The sequence below is a fragment of the Entelurus aequoreus genome, linkage group LG07, assembly GCF_033978785.1.
Source record: "Entelurus aequoreus isolate RoL-2023_Sb linkage group LG07, RoL_Eaeq_v1.1, whole genome shotgun sequence".
NCBI classification, from domain to species: Eukaryota; Metazoa; Chordata; class Actinopteri; order Syngnathiformes; family Syngnathidae; genus Entelurus; species Entelurus aequoreus.
The window spans coordinates 7,718,327-7,740,406 of NC_084737.1; the positions used below are offsets into that span (position 1 = coordinate 7,718,327).

The window sequence follows — 22,080 nt, forward strand, 5'->3', positions numbered from 1 at the left end:
GACGCGTCGGAACCAATCACAGCACGGGGATGCTTGGTCACACTTCCGGGATTTTGCCATGTCGTTGTTAAGGTTAAGTAAAGCAACCTATTTTTCACTTTACAATAATATTTCGTTGGCTGAATGGTACAAAACTCAAACAATTATTCCTGCAACTTAAATTGGGCTTCCTTAAAAAAACAGTCCGCTAAAAAAATATGTAGCATTTTGAAGGAGCGCAAATGCAGCATGCTGATTGGATAGCTCTGGTGACGTGACGCGTGGGAACCAATCACAGCACGGGGATGCTTGGTCACACTTCCGGGATTTTCCGTTCCCGCTCAGCGACATTGTTTCCATAACTTTCTTGTGATCTGATCTAAAGTTTCGAGGTATGTATGATGGACACGAAGGTTAACATTGTCAGTTTATCAGTAAACGTTCACAAACGTCAGTAGTTAGTCATCTGAACGTTAAATCAGCGCACAGACTTTAGCAAACTAGTTCACAGCTTCCTTTTTTTTTAGTAGAAAACAAGATATACTAAACAAGCATCCTCATTCAAAAGAAACCAACGGTATAGAATTAGCTTAGTAGTGCATCTCAGCTTTAATTAAATTAATACAAAAGGTGCAAAAACGTCACAAACTAACATGTGTTTGTTTTAAAAATCACTAACAATCCGCTTATGAATTGATATGTTAGCCTTTCTAATGCAAAGCATCACAACCAAACTAAAAAAAACAACCAAAAAGCCTAATAAAAGTGGAAAATAAACCAGATAACTTTTGCAAAAATGTGGAAAAAAAGTGGGCTTTTTTTTCTTCTTCTTCAAGCACGCGAGGATGCGACACAGCGAGTAACAGACGTAGTGTATAAACTCTGGGTATCCGACAGCGGGGGCAGAAAGAAAAGAAAAGCTGTAAAAATGTTACACCAACCAGCCCTTTCCACTCGACTCAATATTTGGATTGACTAAATCTTAACTTTTTAAAGTTTGATTTCATTAACGTGCTCTTTGGCACTTTGACTATTTGTTAAAACTACAAGATGCCCAACAAGGTACAGTAAACCACTTTGGCTGCAAGTGCGTTGAAGTCAGATCTTTTTTTTTTCAATTGATTAGGTTTCTTTTCTTTCCCGAATTGAAATGACGTAATTTAGACGAGTTCAATCTATCTAAAAGCATCCGAGATGCATGTTTTTTTCTTTTCTTGAGGATTTCTGTGATAGTCATACTCGTACTTACATGGAACTACTACACATATATTCAGATTAACTACACAAAAAAAAAAGTGGTGGTTTTTTTTTCTTTTCTTTTTTTTTTTCCCCTTCAAACTTGGTGATGCGCCTTATTTTCACCATGCAGCAGCTGAACTATCTACACTTACGTGGGTCCAATGTTGGAGAGATGCAAGTCTCTAGGCCAGGGATGTCCAAAGTGCGACCGGGGGCCTTTTTCTTTTCTTTTACCATCCGCATATGGAAATATCAGATTCATTCATTATTATGAGATATTGCATCACGTTTGCTTTGTCACTTATCATTTTTAGACCTGTATCGGACTGATTTTAGCATCTTTAAATGTATCAACGTGGACCCTGCAGCTTTCATTGTATTCTGTATGCGGCCCTCGCTGGAAAAGGTTTGGACACTCCTGCTCTAGACTTTACAAGAGACCCTTTTTTTATTGGTTGACCTACAGGATCTTTTCATCGGTTGATATCTGATACTTTAGCACGTTTTCGTCTCCTGACCGGATTTGGATAAGTTCGCACGGTGATCTGCCTGGCACCACTAAAAAACACAAACCTAGCTACATCGCTAACCTACGAATCTGTTAGTACCATAGCGTGGCTTCTCGTCGACCCGGAATGGCCTTAAATAAAAAGCACAGCAATGGGTGGGGGGGCGATGGAACGGACTCGACTACGTTAAATACTGCCGCTCGTCATTTGATCGCTAGGTCACAAGTGGAGTACTGTACCTTTCACAAGGGCTTGAAAACATTACATTCCATTAGGTGATGTCAGTATTGTGGCCAAGCAGCCTAACGGGAGGGGAGGGGAGGGGGAGTGTGATTGACGGGAGGTGAGAGGGGGGGGGTTACGCGGTTGTAGGCGTGAGGGATCAGCTGCCGTTACCAGATGGTGTAACCTCCGCCGGAGCCGCCCAGGAAGAAGTTGCTCTTTCGCTGCGACATGACCACGTTGGCGCCCTGCATGGCCGCCAGCTGGGCCGCATTGGGGGGGTGTCCAGGGGGTGGGGGCTAGGAAAGGGGGGGGAAAAGGTGATCAACTTCATGAAGTTACTGGGAAACATCGTCACATTAGGGACGGGTGCCTTTCATATTTTAACGGTGGGTACTAACACGCTACATTTACTCCGTTACATCTACTTGAGTAACTTTTGGGATAAATTGTACTTCTAAGAGTAGTTTTAATGCAACATACTTTTACTTGAGTATATTTATGGAGAGGAAACGCTACTTTTACTCCGCTCCATTTATGTATATTCAGCCCCAATCAAATGCAGTCACTGGTGACGTTTGACTCCGTTTCACCAATCAAATGCAGTCACTGGTGACGTTTGACTCCGTTTCACCAATCAAATGCAGTCACTGGTGACGTTTGATTACGTTTCACCAATCAAATGCAGTCACTGGTGACGTTTGACTCCGTTTCACCAATCAAATGCAGTCACTGGTGACGTTTGACTCCGTTTCACCAATCAAATGCAGTCACTGGTGACGTTTGACTCAGTTTCACCAATCAAATGCAGTCACTGGTGACGTTTGACTCCGTTTCACCAATCAAATGCAGTCACTGGTGACGTTTGATTACGTTTCACCAATCAAATGCAGTCACTGGAGACGTTTGACTCCGTTTCACCAATCAAATGCAGTCACTGGAGACGTTTGACTCCGTTTCACCAATCAAATGCAGTCACTGGTGACGTTTGACTCCGTTTCACCAATCAAATGCAGTCACTGGAGACGTTTGACTCCGTTTCACCAATCAAATGCAGTCACTGGTGACGTTTGACTCCGTTTCACCAATCAAATGCAGTCACTGGTGACGTTTGACTCCGTTTCACCAATCAAATGCAGTCACTGGTGACGTTTGACTCCGTTTCACCAATCAAATGCAGTCACTGGTGACGTTTGACTCCGTTTCACCAATCAAATGCAGCCACTGGTGACGTTTGACTCCGTTTCACCAATCAAATGCCGTCACTGGTGACGTTTGACTCCGGTTCACCAATCAAATGCAGTCACTGGTGACGTTTGACTCCGGTTCACCAATCAAATGCAGTCACTGGTGACGTTTGACTCCGGTTCACCAATCAAATGCAGTCACTGGTGACGTTTGACTCTGTTTCACCAATCAAATGCAGTCACTGGTGACGTTTGACTCCGTTTCACCAATCAAATGCAGTCACTGGTGACGTTTGGCTCCGTTTCACCAATCCAATGCAGTCACTGGTGACGTTTGACTCCGTTTCACCAATCAAATACAGTCACTGGTGACGTTTGACTCCATTTCACCAATCAAATGCAGTCACCGGTGACGTTTGACTCCGGTTCACCAATCAAATGCAGCCACCGGTGACGTTTGACTCCGTTTCACCAATCCAATGCAGTCACTGGTGACGTTTGACTCCGTTTCACCAATCAAATGCAGTCACTGGTGACGTTTGACTCCGTTTCACCAATCCAATGCAGTCACTGGTGACGTTTGACTCCGTTTCACCAATCAAATGCCGTCACTGGTGACGTTTGGCTCCGTTTCACCAATCAAATGCAGCCACTGGTGACGTTTGACTCCGTTTTACCAATCAAAAGCAGTCACTGGTGACGTTTGACTCCGGTTCACCAATCAAATGCAGTCAATGGTGACGTTTGACTCCGTTTCACCAATCAAATACAGTCACTGGTGACGTTTGGGTCCGTTTCACCAATCAAACAGAGCCAGGCGGCCACATGATTAACTGCACATAAAGTTTCAGCGGCAACAAGCTTAAGCTTACATGAACTCAACGTCAAATTTGAGGAAGCACATGGCGGTAAGTAACGTTAGTAGATATTTTGGCTGACACCGTAGGCTGATGTTAGCTTCCCTGCTATTAATCACTTTTAAATGTACATCGTGTGGGGACATTTATTAACGCACTGCAGCCTCATAGAGAGAGACACACACACACACACACACACACACACACACACACACACACACACACACACACACACACACACACACACACACACACACACACACACACACACACACACACACACACGCACACACACGCACACACACACACGCATGCATAGAAACACCAATCAGAAGTGTACAGTGTGTTCTCAGGTGCAGCCCACACCTATCAGTTTATGGTTTGCGTAAAGGCTAACTTGTTATTTTCCTTTGTAATATCTGCTTACTGAGCCTATGTTGCTGTTAAGTTATGGTGGCTCAATTTGCCTTAATTTTTTAAACGTTAATGTATTATTGACGGCATGACGGCGCGTCGTCACGTCATGACATTGCTGGTTTTACGAGCAGAGGAGCATGTTCGGCAGCGCGCGCACACAGAGTACTTACAAGCAGACACAGTGTGTAGACAGAAAAGGGAGAACGGACGCATTTTGGTGTAAAAAGTCAAGATAAAGGTGAAGTTATAACACTGAAACACCCTCAGGAAGAGCTGCTTTAAGACATGGCTAGCTAGTTAGCGGCTAAAGTCCATCCACAGTCGGCAGTGTTTTAGCTACTTCAAAATCACTAATCCTTGTCTCCATGGCGACAAATAAAGTGAGTTTCTTACAAGAACATTATCACTGCAGGACGTGAAGTAGCTAAACATGCTTCACTACACACAGTAGGAGGATACAATAGCTCACCGCTAACAGCGTGCTAGCACCCCTGAATGTAAACAAATGCCATGGGTGGATCTACACCTGACATCCACTGTAATGATACCAAGTACAAGAGCGTATCTAGTCGATACTACTATGATTACATCGATATTTTTTATCGTCACAAAATCTTTTTATCTTTAAAAAAAATTCATATTATGTTTATAAAGTCAGTAAATACGTCCCTAGACACATGACGATTTAATTTATGACCAGTATGATCCTGTAACTACTTGGTATCGGATCGATACCTAAATGTGTGGTATCATCCAAAGCTAACAAAGTATCAAAGAAGAGAAGAATAAGTGATTATTACATTTTAACAGAAGTGTAGATAGAACATGTTAAAACAGAAAATAAGCAGATATTAACAGTAAATGAACAAGTAGATTAATAATAAATGTTTACAGTTTGTCCTTTATAATGTGTACAAAATAATAGGTGTATAAATGACACAATATGTTACCTCATATGTCAGCAGACTAATTAGGAGTCTTTGTTTGTTTACTTACTACTAAAAGACAAGTTGTCTAGTATGTTCACTATTTTATTTAAGGACTAAATTGCAATAATAAACATATTATATCATTATAACACCTATATAAGACTTTTAAAGTCATTTTGATAGTAGGCTAATATAGACACTTACATCATGTGTTATCTTCATTATAACACCTATATAAGACTTTTAAAGTCATTTTGATAGTAGACTAATATAGACACTTACATCATGTGTTGTCTTCATTATAACACTTATATAAGACTTTTAAAGTCATTTTGATAGTAGGCTAATATAGACACTTACATCATGTGTTGCCTTCATTATAACACCTATATAAGACTTTTAAAGTCATTTTGATAGTAGGCTAATATAGACACTTATATCATGTGTTGCCTTCATTATAACACCTATATAAGACTTTTAAAGTCATTTTGATAGTAGGCTAATATAGACACTTACATCATGTGTTGTTTTCATTATAAAACCTATATAAGACTTTTAAAGTCATTTTGATAGCAGGCTAATATAGACACTTACATCATGTGTTGCCTTCATTATAACACTTATATAAGACTTTTAAAGTCATTTTGATTGTAGGCTAATAAAGACACTTCCATCATGTGTTGCCTTCATTATAACACCTATATAAGACTTTTAAAGTCCTTTTGATAGTAGGCTAATATAGACACTTACATCATGTGTTGTCTTCATTATAACACCTATATAAGACTTTTAAAGTCATATTGATAGTAGGCTAATATAGCTGATAGACACTTACATCATGTGTTGTCTTCATTATAACACTTATATAAGACTTTTAAAGTCATTTTGATAGTAGGCTAATATAGACACTTCCATCATGTGTTGCCTTCATTATAACACTTATATAAGACTTTTAAAGTCATTTTGATAGTAGGCTAATATAGACACTTCCATCATGTGTTGCCTTCATTACAACACTTATATAAGACTTTTAATACATTTTTCTCTAGCGTGGCACAAATGACGACAGCGGCCACTCACCGGCATTGACACGCTGCTGCCGGCTGTGAAGCGAGCGCCCGCGTCGTAGCCGCCCTCCATCATCACTGTGGACCCCGGCGGGTACACGGCCCCCACGGGATAGTAGGCCAAGGGCACGTTCTGTCCCATGTGACCCACGGGCATCTGCGGCTGCATGGGCATGTACACCTGAGTGCCGACGTAGGGGGACGACATCTGAGGCATCTGGCCGGCCACCTGATGGGGAAGCACGTATCTGGGCTGGTAGATCTGCGGAGGGAAGACCACGCCATTAACGTGCTCACGAGGTGGGTTGCGCTCACCGTCGCCGTGGTTACCTCAGAGTATGCGGGGGGCGTGTCCGTGTAAGGAGGCGCCTGAGGAGACATTTGCATAGTGGGAGGGTAGACGGGCGCAGTGTTCTGCTGAGGGTACACACTCTGCTGAGGATAGGATCCTGCAACACAAAATACAAACTTCTTGTTTCCAAAAGACAAAAACATGTGGTTTTAGTTTGTTTCTTTGCAAAGTGCAGTGGCGCCCCTTTAGCCCTCGTTTCTACTTAAAACTACAGTAAGTCTACTCAGCGAGATAACGGAGGTGCTCAAAAAAGTGCTACACTGATTTTTTTTAAACAGCTTCAGACCCATCTATACATATAAAGTTGTTTATATATTTGTGATGTTTTTCTAAAGTTTTATGCTTTTTTTGTAAAAAAAACTATATTTTTTTTATTATGAGAAAAAGACAAAATATGCAATATTTCCCAAAATGTGTTGCAAAGTCAAATACTTTAGATTACAGCCTAAGTAGGAAAATAATTATATTTGTATATTAGGAAAATTACAAAATATGCAATATTTTCCCAAAATATTTAAATGGATTGTTTGAGATTGATTATTGGCACCCCTTTAACCTCTGATTCTACTTTGTTTAAAATTATGTTAAGCCTGCTAAATGACGCAAAACGGAGGTGCTCAAAAAAGTGCTATTTGTAATGTTTTTCTATTGTTATGCTCTTTTTGTAAAATAAAACACCAAAAAAAAAACAATAGTTTTTTTATTATGGGAAAAACACAAAATGTGCAATATTTTAAAAAATGTGTTGCAAATATTTTTTTAAATGTGTTGCAAAGTCAAATACTTTAAATTACAGCCTTAGTAGGTAAATCATTATATTTGTATTATAGGAAAATGACAAAATATGCAATATTTTCCCGAAATATGTTTCAAAGTGGAATGTTTGAGATTGATTATTGGGGCCCCTTTAACCTCTGATTCTACTTCGTTTAAAACTATGTTAAGACTACTAAGTGATGAAAAACGGAGGTGCTAAAAAAAGTGCTATTTGTAAGGTTTTTCTATTGTTATGCTCTTTTTGTATTAAAAAAAAAATTATGGGAAAGACACAAAATGTGCAATATTTCAAAAAAATGTGTTGCAAAGTCAAATACTTTAAATTACAGCCTTAGTAGGTAAATAATTATATTTGTATTATAGGAAAATGACAACATATGTAATATTTTCCCCAAAAAATGCTTCAAAGTGGAATGTTGGAGATTAAGTATTGGCGCCCCTTTAACCTCTGATTCTACTTCGTTTAAAACTACGTTAAGACTACTAAGCGATGAAAAACGGAGGTGCTTTAACAGCTTCAGACCCATCTATATATATAAAGTTGTTTATATATTTGTAACGTTTCTCTAATGTTTTATGCTCTTTTTGTAAAAAAAACAACAAAAAAACACTTTTTTTTATTATGGGAAAAAGACAAAATATGCAATATTTCCAAAAATTAGTTGCAAAGTCAAATTCTTTAAATTGCAACCTTAGTAGGTAAATAATTATACTTGTACTATAGGAAAATTACAAAATAGGCAATATTTTCCCGAAATATGTTTCAAAGTGGAATGTTTGAGATTGATTATTGACGCCCCTTTAACCTCTGATTCTACTTTGTTTAAAACTACGTTAAGACTACTAAGTGATGCAAAACGGAGGTGCTCAAAAAAGTGCTATTTTTAATGTTTTTCTATTGTTATGCTCTTTTTGTTAAAAAAAACCCAATAAACAATATTTTTTTATTATGGGAAAAACATAAAATGTGCAATATTTCAAAAAAATGTGTTGCAAAGTCAAATACTTTAAATTACAGCCTTAATAGGTAAATCATTGTATTTGTATTGTAGGAAAATGACAAAATATGCATTATTTTCCCCAAAAATGTTTTCAAAGTGTAATGTTTGAGATTAGGTATTGGCGCCCCTTCAACCTCTGATTCTACTTCGTTTAAAACTACGTTAAGACTACTAAGTGATGAAAAACGGAGGTGCTTTAACAGCTTCAGACCCATCTATATATATAAAGTTGTTTATATATGTGTAATGTTTCTCTAATGTTTTATGCTCTTTTTGTAAAAAAAAAAAACTTTTTTTATTATGGTAAAAACACAAAATATGCAATATTTCCAAAAATGTGTTGCAAAGTCAAATACTTTAGATTGCAGCCTTAGTAGGTAAATAATTATACTTGTAATATAGGAAAATGACAAAATATGCAATATTTTCCCGAAATATGTTTCAAAGTGGAATGTTTGAGATTGATTATTGGCGCCCCTTTAACCTCTGATTCTACTTTGTTTAAAACTACGTTAAGACTACTAAGTGATGCAAAACGGAGGTGATCAAAAAAGTGCTGTTTTTAATGTTTTTCTATTGTTATGCTCTTTTTTTAAAAAAAAACAACTAACAATATTTTTTTTATTATGTGAAAAACATAAAATGTGCAATATTTCCAAAAAATGTGTTGCAAAGTCAAATACTTTAAATTACAGCCTTAGTAGGTAAATAATTATATTTGTATTATAGGAAAATTACAAAATATGCAATATTTTTCCCAAAAATTTTTTTCAAAGTGTAATGTTTGATATTAAGTATTGGCGCCCCTTTAACCTCCGATTGTACTTCGTTTAAAACTACGTTAAGACTACTAAGTGATGAAAAACGGAGGTGCTTTAACAGCTTCAGAACCATCTATACATATAAAGTTGTTTATATATTTGTAACGTTTCTCTAATGTTTATGCTGTGTTTGTAAAAACAAAAACAAAAAAAAAACTTTTTTTATCATGTGAAAAACACAAAATGTGCAATATTTTCAATAATTTGCAGCAATGTGGAATATATTAGATGAGGTAATTTCTGCCTTTAATAGGCCAATAATTAATAACACTGATTTTTATTCATTTTTATTTGTGTAATATCAAGTTTTCCCCCAAAAAAAATCACGTTCTCTTGGGTATTGGCACCCCTTTAACCTATGAGTCTACTTCATTCATGAAGCCTACTAAGTGACGCAAAACGAATGTGCTCAAAAAACTGCTATAAGTCATATTCTTTTTTTTTTCAAACTTCCAACGCTTTAAATTTTTCAACAGCACGAAACCTTTCCATAGATTTAAACTCTGTATATATTTGTAATGTTTCATGCTTTTTGTGAAAAAAAACCTTAACATTTGTATTATGGCGAATGCACAAAATATGTAATATTTCTAAAAATGAGTTGCAGAGTGGAATACTTTAGAAGATGTAAGTACAGCCTTTATTTAGTATGTCAATAATTCATAAATGTTGACGCATTGTTATTTTGATACCAATGACTTATTTCCCCCAAAAAAATCACATTCTCCCTCCTTAGCCCCCAAAAAGTGTTAACTTGTAAATTAATCATTTTCTAACTTTCAACGCTAAATTTCTCTTAACAGCTTCAGACCCATCTTTAGATATAACGGTTTAAAAAATATATATATTTGTAATGTTTTTCTAATGTTTTATGCTCTTATTGTAAAAAAAACAACCTATTTTTTAGTATGGGGAAAAACTCAAAATATTTAAAATTTCCAAAAAATTGTTGCAAGTAGATTATTTTAAATGGGGTCAATTCTAGCTTTAATATGTCAATGATTAATAACACTGATTTTGAGTCATTATTATTTGTGTAATAAGTTTTTTCCCTCTTAAACAAAAACGAATGTGCTCCAGAAAGTGTTAAGTCATTAAATATGTTTAAACTTTCAATGCTTTACATTTTTCCCAACAACTTCAGACTTATTCATAGATATAAAGTTGTTTTTATATTTGCAATGTTTTTAATGTTTTTTATTTGTAAAAATAAATAAAAAAGTACACAAAACATTTGTGTTATACGAAAAACACAAAATATGCAATATTTCCAAAAATTAATTGCAAAGTAGAACACTTTAGATGAGGTATTTTTTTTACAGCCTTTAATAGGTCAATAATTCATAACACTGATTTTGAGTCATTATTATTTTTGTAACAATGTGTTTTCCCCAAAAAATCATGTCCCTCCTTAGCCTTAGCTTAGGGGGGGGGGGGGGGTCAGCTCCAGACTGGAGAAACTGATCAGGCGGGCCGGCTCTACGATGGGAATAAAACTGGACTCACCGGTGACGGTGGCAGAGAAGAGGACTGTGGAAAAACTAGTGAGCATCATGGATGATGGCAGTCACCCTCTGCATAGTGTTATCAGTAGCCAGAGAAGCCTGTTCACTGCTTCATCCCAAGTGCAGGACTAATAGACTCAAAAACTATTTTGTCCCACACGCCATCAGACTGTACAACTCCTCTCGGGGGGATACTAAGATGACAGGGGATGCAAAACAATAACATATACCCCCATTATTTATGATTTACTTTTTAGGAAACTCTCCTGAAGGAATCAAAGTACTATCTATATATTTATCTATATAAAGTTACATAACCACATATGTCCAGGCTGTCAAACTCATTTAGCCCAGGGGCCACATGGAGGAAAATATATTCCCAAGTTGGCCAGACTGCTAGAATCATGGCATGATAACGTAAAGATAAAGACGACTTCAGATTGTTTTCTTTGTTTAAAAATAGATCAAGCCCATTCTGAAAATGTAAAATGTTCATTTTTCTTTTTCCCCCCATTTATTTCAAGCAATGACATAAAAAATAATAATAACAAAAAAAGTACAAAAGTTGACAACACATAATAATATAAATGAATATAGTGCAAAAGGTAATGTATAGTATGTAATGCATGATTGTCCGGTTTTGCCTGAAAGGGAGTGGGAAGAAGATAACGTATTTAATCCCACCCCCAGTTCTCCATTCAGTGATTATTCACATGAGTTTCACTCTTACTTTGTTCACAGATTATAATACAAATGTTGTATCATAGTGGCATTACCACAGGTAACCATAATTATTACACTGTAACAATAATTTGTATCAACAATGTAGGAATAATGAATATACCAACAATGGTAATAGACAAAATACCAATAATGGTAAGGAAACATCGAGTTAACAAAATGTAAAATGTTTTTTTTTACACTTACATGTAGAGATGTCCGATAATATCGGACTGCCGATATTATCGTCCGATAAATGCTTTAAAATGTAACATCGGAAATTATCGGTATCGGTTTCAAAAAGTAAAATGTATGACTTTTTAAAACGCCTCTGTAGGGAGTGGTACACGGACGTAGGGAGAAGTACAGAGCGCCAATAAACCTTAAAAGCACTGCCTTTGCATGCCGGTCCAATCACATAATATCTGCGGCTTTTCACACACACAAGTGAATGCAATGCATACTTTGTCAACAGCCATACAGGTCACACTGAGGGTGTCCATATAAACAACTTTAACACTGTTACAAATATACGCTACACTGTGAACCCACACCAAACAAGAATGACAAACACATTTCGGGAGAACATCCGCACCATAACACAACAAACAAATACCCAGAACCCCTTGCAGCACTAACTCTTCCGGGACGCTACAATATACATCCCCCGCTACACCCTACCCCCCCACCTCAACCTCCTCATGCTCTCTCAGGGAGAGCATGTCCCAAATTCCAAGCTGCTGTTTTGAGGCATGTTAAAAAAAATAATGCACTTTGTGACTTCAATAATAAATATGGCAGTGCCATGTTGGCATTTTTTTTACATAACTTGAGTTGATTTATTTTGGAATACCTTGTTACATTGTTTAATGCATCCAGCGGGGCATCACAATGTTTATAAATAAACATTGATTGATTGATTGATTGATCACAACAAAATTAGGCATAATAATGTGTTAGTTCCACGACTGTATATATCGGTATCGGTTGATATCGGAATCGGTAATTAAGTGTTGGACAATATCGGATATCGGCAAAAAGCCATTATCGGACATCTCTACTTATATGTTGTGGTTAATAGTATTCTATCTTCATTTGTCCTTATTAATTTTTATGAATTGAATTATTTTATGAATAAATGATGGGATAATGATAATCAGTCAAATAGGTGAATATTAAGTATGGCAGTTTTAAAATGCTCCTATTAGTGTTAATTTTTAATCTATCAAAATATTAAATTAATAATATAAAAATCAAATTACAGGATGTTAAATGACTTATTTTCCTCAACTGATGTACTAACATCACATTGTTTATGCTACACATCATCGACAATACAACTTGTGAATTTAGACTCATTTCAATAATCACCTTTACTTCAGCATATTTATGTGTGCCCAGAAAATGTGTCCCCAGTCATAAGTACAACATGGATGTACTGATGTAAAAATGATCAACAACATCGTTGACAATATGGCACGAACGTAACAATTAGGGATGTCCGATAATGGCTTTTTGCCGATATTCCGATATTGTCCAACTCTTTAATTACAGATACCGATATCAACCGATACCGATATCAACCGATATATGCAGTCGTGGAATTAACACATTATTATGCCTAATTTGGACAACCATGTATGGTGAAGATAAGGTACTTTTTAAAAAAAATAATAAAATAACTAAATTAAAAACATTTTCTTGAATAAAAAAGAAAGTAAAACAATATAAAAACAGTTACATAGAAACTAGTAATTAATGAAAATGAGTAAAATTAACTGTTAAAGGTTAGTACTATTAGTGGACCAGCAGCACGCACAATCATGTGTGCTTACAGACTGTATCCCTTGCAGACTGTATTGATATACATTGATATATAATGTAGGAACCAGAATATTGATAACAGAAAGAAATGGGGGGAGGGAGGTTTTTTGGGTTGGTGCACTAATTGTAAGTGTATCTTGTGTTTTTTATGTTGATTTAATAAAAATAAAAAAAATAAAAAAAAACATACAGATAATAAAAAACCGATACTGATAATTTCCGATATTACATTTTAACGCATTTATCGGACATCCCTAGTAACAATCCACATTTTGTATACTATCCCTAATAAGCAGGTAGTGTCCACACACGGAAAGAGTTGCCTCTATCTTAAATACGGCACATAGCTACGCTCGCTCGGAAGTCATGCGCAGGGGATACAAATAACTGCTATTGCGACATCCGGTGGACACATTTAGAGCAGCAGTTTCTTCCATTCAAAAATTACAGCCCATTTTTATACTAAGCAAACTGATCTCGCGGGCCGGATAAAAGCTGTTCGCGGCCCAGACATACTGTATGTTATCCAGTGGTTTAGTGGCGCTATTGCACATATCGACACTGACAAAAGATGCAAAATGTATTTAAAACCATATTTACACGCCTTTGTAGCAACAACAGCTCATTAAGATCATTGTTTATTGCATTTAAGTCATTTGTTGGCAGATTTTTAAATTTGAATGAACAACTCTGCAAAAACACTGTATTTAAATGAATGATGTCTCCCGCATTAACTAGTGGTTGAGAAGTGTAATCACACCCAAAACTATTGTTCCTTATGTTTTGAAGATGCCTAGATCCAGTCGGTATTAGTGGTGGAAGAATTTTAACATGTCAGGTTTTCAGTACATGTTAAACAATGAGCGTTAATGCCCACCAACATGGGTAAAGTGTACAGTAAATGATTACTTCCTATTTGAAACTACTTTTTAAAAAGTCAAAACTATGTGGCCAAATTTCAGCTCTTTGAGTCTGACCTTTAAGACGGGGAATAATGTCCGTTTTTTGATCAAAGCAGACTCCCGGGCTAAATCGACGCTCCTCAGACTGGCTGGCTGACTGACTTGTGTCGACATAAACTATTTATTGCAAAAAAGAAAATAGTTGTAATGTTGCCAGAATCTAGTCACATTTTTTTAAAGCAAAAATAAGTTAGGTATATGTAATTACAAGAAAACAAGTAAAAACAGTACAATCATGATGATTTTAGAAAAGGTATTTCAACAAAGGGGTTGCAATTTTAACGAGTGATGTCATAGTTTCCACACAGGTTGTAATAGTACAAAAACGGAGGCCAATATTAAGTTGTATGTTTGTTTTTTTACAGTAAAAAAAGTCACAAAATTAATTGTAATATTTATTTATTATTTGTTATAGTTGTCATTTTGTCTTATAGCAGAAATGCATCAGTTTGCTTAACTACCATAAAGTCATAATATTAATAATATGCTGACAAAGTATAGTTTTTTGTTTTGGAAAATGGTAATCATTTCTTATGAATACAGTTTAGAGTTATATCATATTTAAGGTGGGGAAAAGTCACAATATTAGGACAATATTTTCCCATCTATCAACTGGTTGTGAAAATTCCCACACAAACCTGAATGCAGCAGCTAGACTGTACGACAATTAATATTACGAGTATTGTGTAAAAACATAATGAGACTGAAGTAATTCATTTGAAGAACATAATATTACAATGATAATGTTCAAATTTTGACGATTAACATTACAGAATAGTGGCATTTTTAGGAGAAAAACAAAAATTTCCACACAAACGTAAACATGAGAAAAAAATCGGAATATTAATATAGATATATGGCTGTCAGAATTCAAACATTAGCGCAGTGGTTCTCAAAGCTTTTTCCACCAAGTACCACCTCAGAAAACACTTGGCTCTCCAAGTACCACCATAATGACCAACATTCAATTAAAGTAGCATAGTAGGACTAAGTATTTGTTAAAACAAGGCAGGGGTTTCATTTAACAAGTATATTTATTAGTTTTGGCTTCCGTAACATTACGCACAGTTTGAACAGTAACACTGTGTTTGCATATTTAATTAAGTGATTATTTGGTGTACCACTAGTTTGAGAAGCACTGCACTAGCATAATTGCATCAGTCTGTCGAAAATTCATAATATCAATTAATAACAATATGCTGACACAGTAGTAGTTTTTGTTTTGGAAAATTTAAATACATTTACAGGAATACTGTTTAAAATTAAATGATATTTTGGGGGGGAGAAGTAACAATATTTGCTTTTCTATTGACTGAGTGTGGAAATTCCCACACAAACAACGATATGGTGTCAAGTATGGCGATAGACATTAGGAAAAAGTCAAATTTTTTGAGTGAATAATTAAAATTCACACAAAACGTAATTGACATGAGAATAAAATGGAAGTTTCCATTTTGTCTTGTGGTTGTCAGAATTCCCATACGAGCCTGAATGCATCAGTCTGCTTGACTATTGTAAAGTCATCATTTTAATAACAATATACTGACAAAGTATAGTAATTTTTTGTCATACATTTTGTCTCGTGGTTGTCAGAATCCCCACACTATAGCGTAAATACATCAGTCTGCTTAATATAGTCATAATATAAACAATATACTAACAAAGTACTTTTTTTGTTTGTTTTGGAAATGGTTATACATTTCACAGGAATACAGTCTATAATTAAATCCTATTTTAGGCTGGAAAAAGTCACAATATTTGCCATTTCATCAATTGATTTTGGAAATTCCCACACGAACCTGAACGCAATAGTCTAGACCACGACAATTAACATTACAAGAATTGTGTGCCAATACAACGACAATCAAGTAATTCATTTAAATAACATTACCGACATATAGTTTCAATGATGATGGATGTTACAGAAAAGTAGCAATTTTTGAGGGGAAAAACTAAAATTTGCACTAAAACATAAACGACATGAGGCTAAATTGTAAATATTACGAATAATTTTTTTTAAATTTTGTCTCGTGGTTGTCAGAATCCCCACACTATAGCGTAAATACATCCGTCTGCTTAATATAGTCATAATATAAACAATATACTGACAAAGTAAATATTTTTTGTTTTTGGAAATAGTTACACATTTCACAGGAATACAGTTTAGAATTAAATCCTATTTTAGGCTGGAGAAAGTCACAATATTTGCAATTTCATCGACTGATTTTGGAAATTTCCACACGAACCTGAATGCAGCAGTCTAGTGGTATTGAATTGTGTACCAATACAACGTCAATCAAGTAATTCATTTAAATAACATTACCGACATATAGTTTCAATGACGATGGATGTTACAGAAAAGTAGCAATTTTTGAGGGGAAAAACTAAAATTTGCACTAAAATATAAACGACATGAGGCTAAATTGGAAATATTACGAAGAAAAAAATTTTAATTTTGTCTCATGGTTGTCAGAATCCCCACACTATAGCGTAAATACATCCGTCTGCTTAATGTAGTCATAATAGAAACAATATACTGACATAGTAAATATTTTTTGTTTTTGTAGTTACACATATTACAGGAATACAGTTTAGAATTAAATCCTATTTTAGGCTGGAGAAAGTCACAATATTTGCCATTTCATCGACTGATTTTGGAAATTTCCACATGAACCTGAACGCAGCAGTCTAGTGGTATTGAATTGTGTACCAATACAACGTCAATCAAGTAATTAATTTAAATAACATTACAGACATATAGTTTCAATGATGATGGATGTTACAGAAAAGTAGCAATTTTTGAGGGGAAAAACTCAAATTCGCACTAAAACAAACGACATGAGGTTAAATTTTAAATATTACGAAGAAAACAAATTTAATTTTGTCTCGTGGTTGTCAGAATCCCCACACTATAGCGTAAATACATCAGTCTGCTTAATATAGTCATAATATAAACAATATACTGACAAAGTACATATTTTTTGTTTTGGAAATAGTTACACATTTCACAGGAATACAGTTTAGAATTAAATCCTATTTTAGGCTGGAGAAAGTCACAATATTTGCCATTTCATCGACTGATTTTGGAAATTTCCACACGAACCTGAACGCAGCAGTCTATGGGTATTGAATTGTGTACCAATACAACGTCAATCAAGTAATTAATTTAAATAACATTACCGACATATAGTTTCAATGATGATGGATGTTACAGAAAAGTAGCAATTTTTGAGGGGAAAAACTAAAATTCGCACTAAAACATAAACGACATGAGGCTAAATTGTAAATATTACGAAGAAAACAAATTTAATTTTGTCTCGTGGTTGTCAGAATCCCCACACTATAGCGTAAATACATCAGTTTGCTTAATATAGTCATAATATAAACAATATACTGACAAAGTACATATTTTTTGTTTTGGAAATAGTTACACATTTCACAGGAATACAGTTTAGAATTAAATCCTATTTCAGGCTGGAGAAAGTCACAATATTTGCCATTTCACCGACTGATTTTGGAAATTTCCACACGAACCTGAACGCAGCAGTCTAGTGGTATTGAATTGTGTACCAATACAACGTCAATCAAGTAATTCATTTAAATAACATTACCGACATATAGTTTCAATGATGATGGATGTTACAGAAAAGTAGCAATTTTTGAGGGGAAAAACTAAAATTCGCACTAAAACATAAACGACATGAGGCTAAATTGTAAATATTACGAAGAAAAATGTTTTTATTTTGTCTCGTGGTTGTCAGAATCCCCACACTATAGCGTAAATACATCCGTCTGCTTAATATAGTCATAATATAAACAATATACTGACAAAGTAAATATTTTTTGTTTTTGGAAATAGTTACACATTTCACAGGAATACAGTTTAGAATTAAATCCTATTTTAGGCTGGAGAAAGTCACTATGTTTGCCATTTCATTGACTGATTTTGGAAATTTCCACACGAACCTGAACGCAGCAGTCTAGTGGTATTGAATTGTGTACCGATACAACGTCAATCAAGTAATTCATTTAAATAACATTACCGACATATAGTTTCAATGATGATGGATGTTACAGAAAAGTAGCAATTTTTGAGGGGAAAAACTAAAATTTGCACTAAAACATAAACGACATGAGGCTGAATTGTAAATATTACGAAGAAAACAAATTTAATTTTGTCTCGTGGTTGTCAGAATCCCCACACTATAGCGTAAATACATCCGTCTGCTTAATATAGTCATAATATAAACAATATACTGACAAAGTACATATTTTTTGTTTTTGGAAATAGTTACACATTTCACAGGAATACAGTTTAGAATTAAATCATATTTTAGGTTGGAGAAAGTCACAATATTTGCCATTTCATCGACTGATTTTGGAAATTTCCACACGAACCTGAACGCAGCAGTCTAGTGGTATTGAATTGTGTACCGATACAACGTCAATCAAGTAATTCATTTAAATAACATTACCGACATATAGTTTCAATGATGATGGATGTTACAGAAAAGTAGCAATTTTTGAGGGGAAAAACTAAAATTCGCACTAAAACATAAACGACATGAGGTTAAATTGTAAATATTACGAAGAAAACAAATTTAATTTTGTCTCGTGGTTGTCAGAATCCCCACACTATAGCGTAAATACATCCGTCTGCTTAATATAGTCATAATATAGACAATATACTGACAAAGTACATATTTTTTGTTTTGGAAATAGTTACACATTTCACAGGAATACAGTTTAGAATTAAATCCTATTTTAGGCTGGAGAAAGTCACAATATTTGCCATTTCACCGACTGATTTTGGAAATTTCCACACGAACCTGAACGCAGCAGTCTAGTGGTATTGAATTGTGTACCAATACAACAACAATCAAGTAATTCATTTAAATAACATTACCGACATATAGTTTCAATGATGATGGATGTTACAGAAAAGTAGCAATTTTTGAGGGGAAAAACTAAAATTCGCACTAAAACATAAACGACATGAGGTTAAATTGTAAATATTACGAAGAAAACAAATTTAATTTTGTCTCGTGGTTGTCAGAATCCCCACACTATAGCGTAAATACATCCGTCTGCTTAATATAGTCATAATATAAACAATATACTGACAAAGTACATATTTTGTGTTTTGGAAATAGTTACACATTTCACAGGAATACAGTTTAGAATTAAATCCTATTTTAGGCTGGAGAAAGTCACAATATTTGCCATTTCATCGACTGATTTTGGAAATTTCCACACGAACCTGAACGCAGCAGTCTAGTGGTATTGAATTGTGTACCGATACAACGTCAATCAAGTAATTCATTTAAATAACATTACCGACATATAGTTTCAATAATGACAATGAACGTTACAATTTTTGAGGGGAAAACTAAAACATAAACGACATGAGGCTAAATTCAAAATATTACGAAGGAAAAAAGTTGCCATTTTAACGATTGTCAAAATTCCAATAAGCGTAAACACAGCATAGTTCGAGCCATCTCGGTCGAAAGACACGTTATTTATTAATCGTGTATTATCATTTAAATATCTGTTAAAACGCATAAAATTACTATTATTGCGATTCTTATTGGAGTTCAGCTATGTGAAAGCAAAACTAGCCTGTTTTTAGTCGACCGACAATATCCGATATGACATAATCTAACGACAAATGGCGGCGGTGGTCCAGTAAAAAAGATGGTTATTGAACGGCGGCCACATTTGACATGAAAAGCCGACAAGAAGTCGACTTGTGCTGGGTTATTATCCGGACAGCGAACGTTTATTGTCAAGAAATCCGCCTCGGATGTGTAAAAACAGCGAGAGCCCCGTTAGCTTAGCCTCAGCGACGCATAAAGGGCAACTGACAAAAAAAATCCAAAAAAACACATCGAGATGAAATACCTTTGTTGTTCATTGTTGTCGTCGGGTTTGCGGTTTGTAGAATGTGTGAATATTACTGCGGTGGCTATTTGTGTCTCGTCACGGCGTCGCTGAAACAAAAACAGCTTACGGCTCGCAGTGTTTCACTTCCTTGTTTTTCTGCTGCTGCTTGTTGTTGTGGAAGTGCTGACGTCATCGGCTCTTACTCGACGCTCACTTCTTTGACGTCTGTTGGCGCGCCCCCTGGCTGCGGAAGGTGGAAGTGACGAGATAAAGATGGGGGGGAACTGACGGTGAGACGTTGCCAAAAGTGTTCAGGAATGTTAAACAAATATGTGAATGACAACCCGAAGAGTCACGAACTAATATGAAATAAAGAATGAAAATGATTTATGTAAAAACTACGAGACGTCAAAGGGAAGTAGGCCTGTAATAATAATATCGCAGGGCCAACACAGATAGACGGACAACATGTTTGATTGATTGGAACTTTTACTAGTAGATTGCACAGTACAGTACATATTCCGTACAATTGACCACTAAATGGTAACACCCGAATAAGTTTTTCAACTTGTTTAAGTCGGGGTCCACGTAATCCAGGGGTGTCCAAACTTTTTCCACTGAGGGCCGCACACGGGAAAATTAAAGCATGCGGGGGCCAATTTGATATTTTTCATTTTAAAAACCATAACAAAATATATGGATTTTTAAAAATGTTTTTTTTTTTTTTTTACCTTTAGGGCTCCCGGCGACAGTAAAGGGTCTCAATTATTAAAATGTAAAAATTTGTTTAAAAAAAAGTTACATTATTATTTTTAAAATTTATTTAACGCTTCCAGTAACTCTCTACAGCAGGGGTCACCAACCTTTTTGAAACCAAGAGCTACTTCTTGGGTACTGATTAATGCGAAGGGCTACCAGTTTGATACACACTTCAATAAATTGCCAGAAATAGCCAATTTGCTCAATTTACCTTTAACTCTATGTTATTATTAATAATGAATGATATTTACACTTAATTGAACGGTTTAAAAGAGGAGAAAACATGAAAAAAATGACACATAGTTCATCTTCAATTTCGACTCTTTAAAATTCAAAATTCAACCGAAAAAAAGAAGAGAAAAACTAGCTAATTCGAATGTTTTTGAAAAAATTTAAAAAAAGAATTTATGGAACATCATTAGTCATTTTTCCTGATTAAGATTAATTTTAGAATTTTGATGACATGTTTTAAATAGGTTAAAATCCAATCTGCACTTTGTTGGAATATATAACAAATTGGACCAAGCTATATTTCTAACAAAGACAAATCATTATTTCTTCTAGATTTTCCAGAACAAAATTTTTAAAAGAAATTCAAAAGACTTTGAAATAAGATTTAAATTTGATTCTACAGATTTTCTAGATTTGCCAGAATATTTTTTTTGAATTTTAATCATAATAAGTTTGAAGAAATATTTCACAAATATTCTTCGTCGAAAAAACAGAAGCTAAAATGAAGAATTAAATTAAAATGTATTTATTATTCTTTACAATAAAAAAAATAAATGTACTTGAACATTGATTTAAATTGTCAGGAAAGAAGAGGAAGGAATTTAAAAAGGTAAAAAGGTATATGTGTTTAAAAATCCTAAAATCATTTTTAAGGTTGTATTTTTTCTCTAAAATTGTATTTCTGAAAGTTATAAGAAGCAAAGTAAAAAAATTAATGAATTTATTTAAACAAGTGAAGACCAAGTCTTTAAAATATTTTCTTGGATTTTCAAATTCTATTTGAGTTTTGTCTCTCTTAGAATTAAAATGTCGGGCAAAGCGAGACCAGTTTGCTA

At 35.0% G+C, this 22,080-nt stretch overlaps 1 protein-coding gene across 1 annotated transcript; it reads right to left on the reverse strand.

The window, feature by feature from the left end:
* Window positions 1-1,441: 1,441 nt before the first annotated feature.
* Window positions 1,442-20,455, reverse strand: dazap2 (DAZ associated protein 2). The gene is made up of 4 exons (XM_062052517.1): window positions 20,273-20,455; window positions 6,737-6,855; window positions 6,420-6,668; window positions 1,442-2,248 (listed from the first exon to the last, which is right to left on the reverse strand). Exons 1-4 carry the CDS (start codon window positions 20,283-20,285, stop codon window positions 2,120-2,122), a joined length of 510 nt encoding a protein of 169 aa, XP_061908501.1. The 5' UTR covers window positions 20,286-20,455; the 3' UTR covers window positions 1,442-2,119.
* Between the last annotated feature and the right edge of the window lie 1,625 nt (window positions 20,456-22,080).

Bases quoted from the DNA above. Each gene is read 5' to 3' on its own strand.
- dazap2 (XM_062052517.1), bottom strand. The intron at 6,669-6,736 runs GTAACCACGGCG...TTCCCTCCGCAG, and splicing joins CGCCCCCCGCATACTCTGAG to ATCTACCAGCCCAGATACGT. The intron at 2,249-6,419 runs GTGAGTGGCCGC...CCCCTTTCCTAG, and splicing joins GCAGCAGCGTGTCAATGCCG to CCCCCACCCCCTGGACACCC.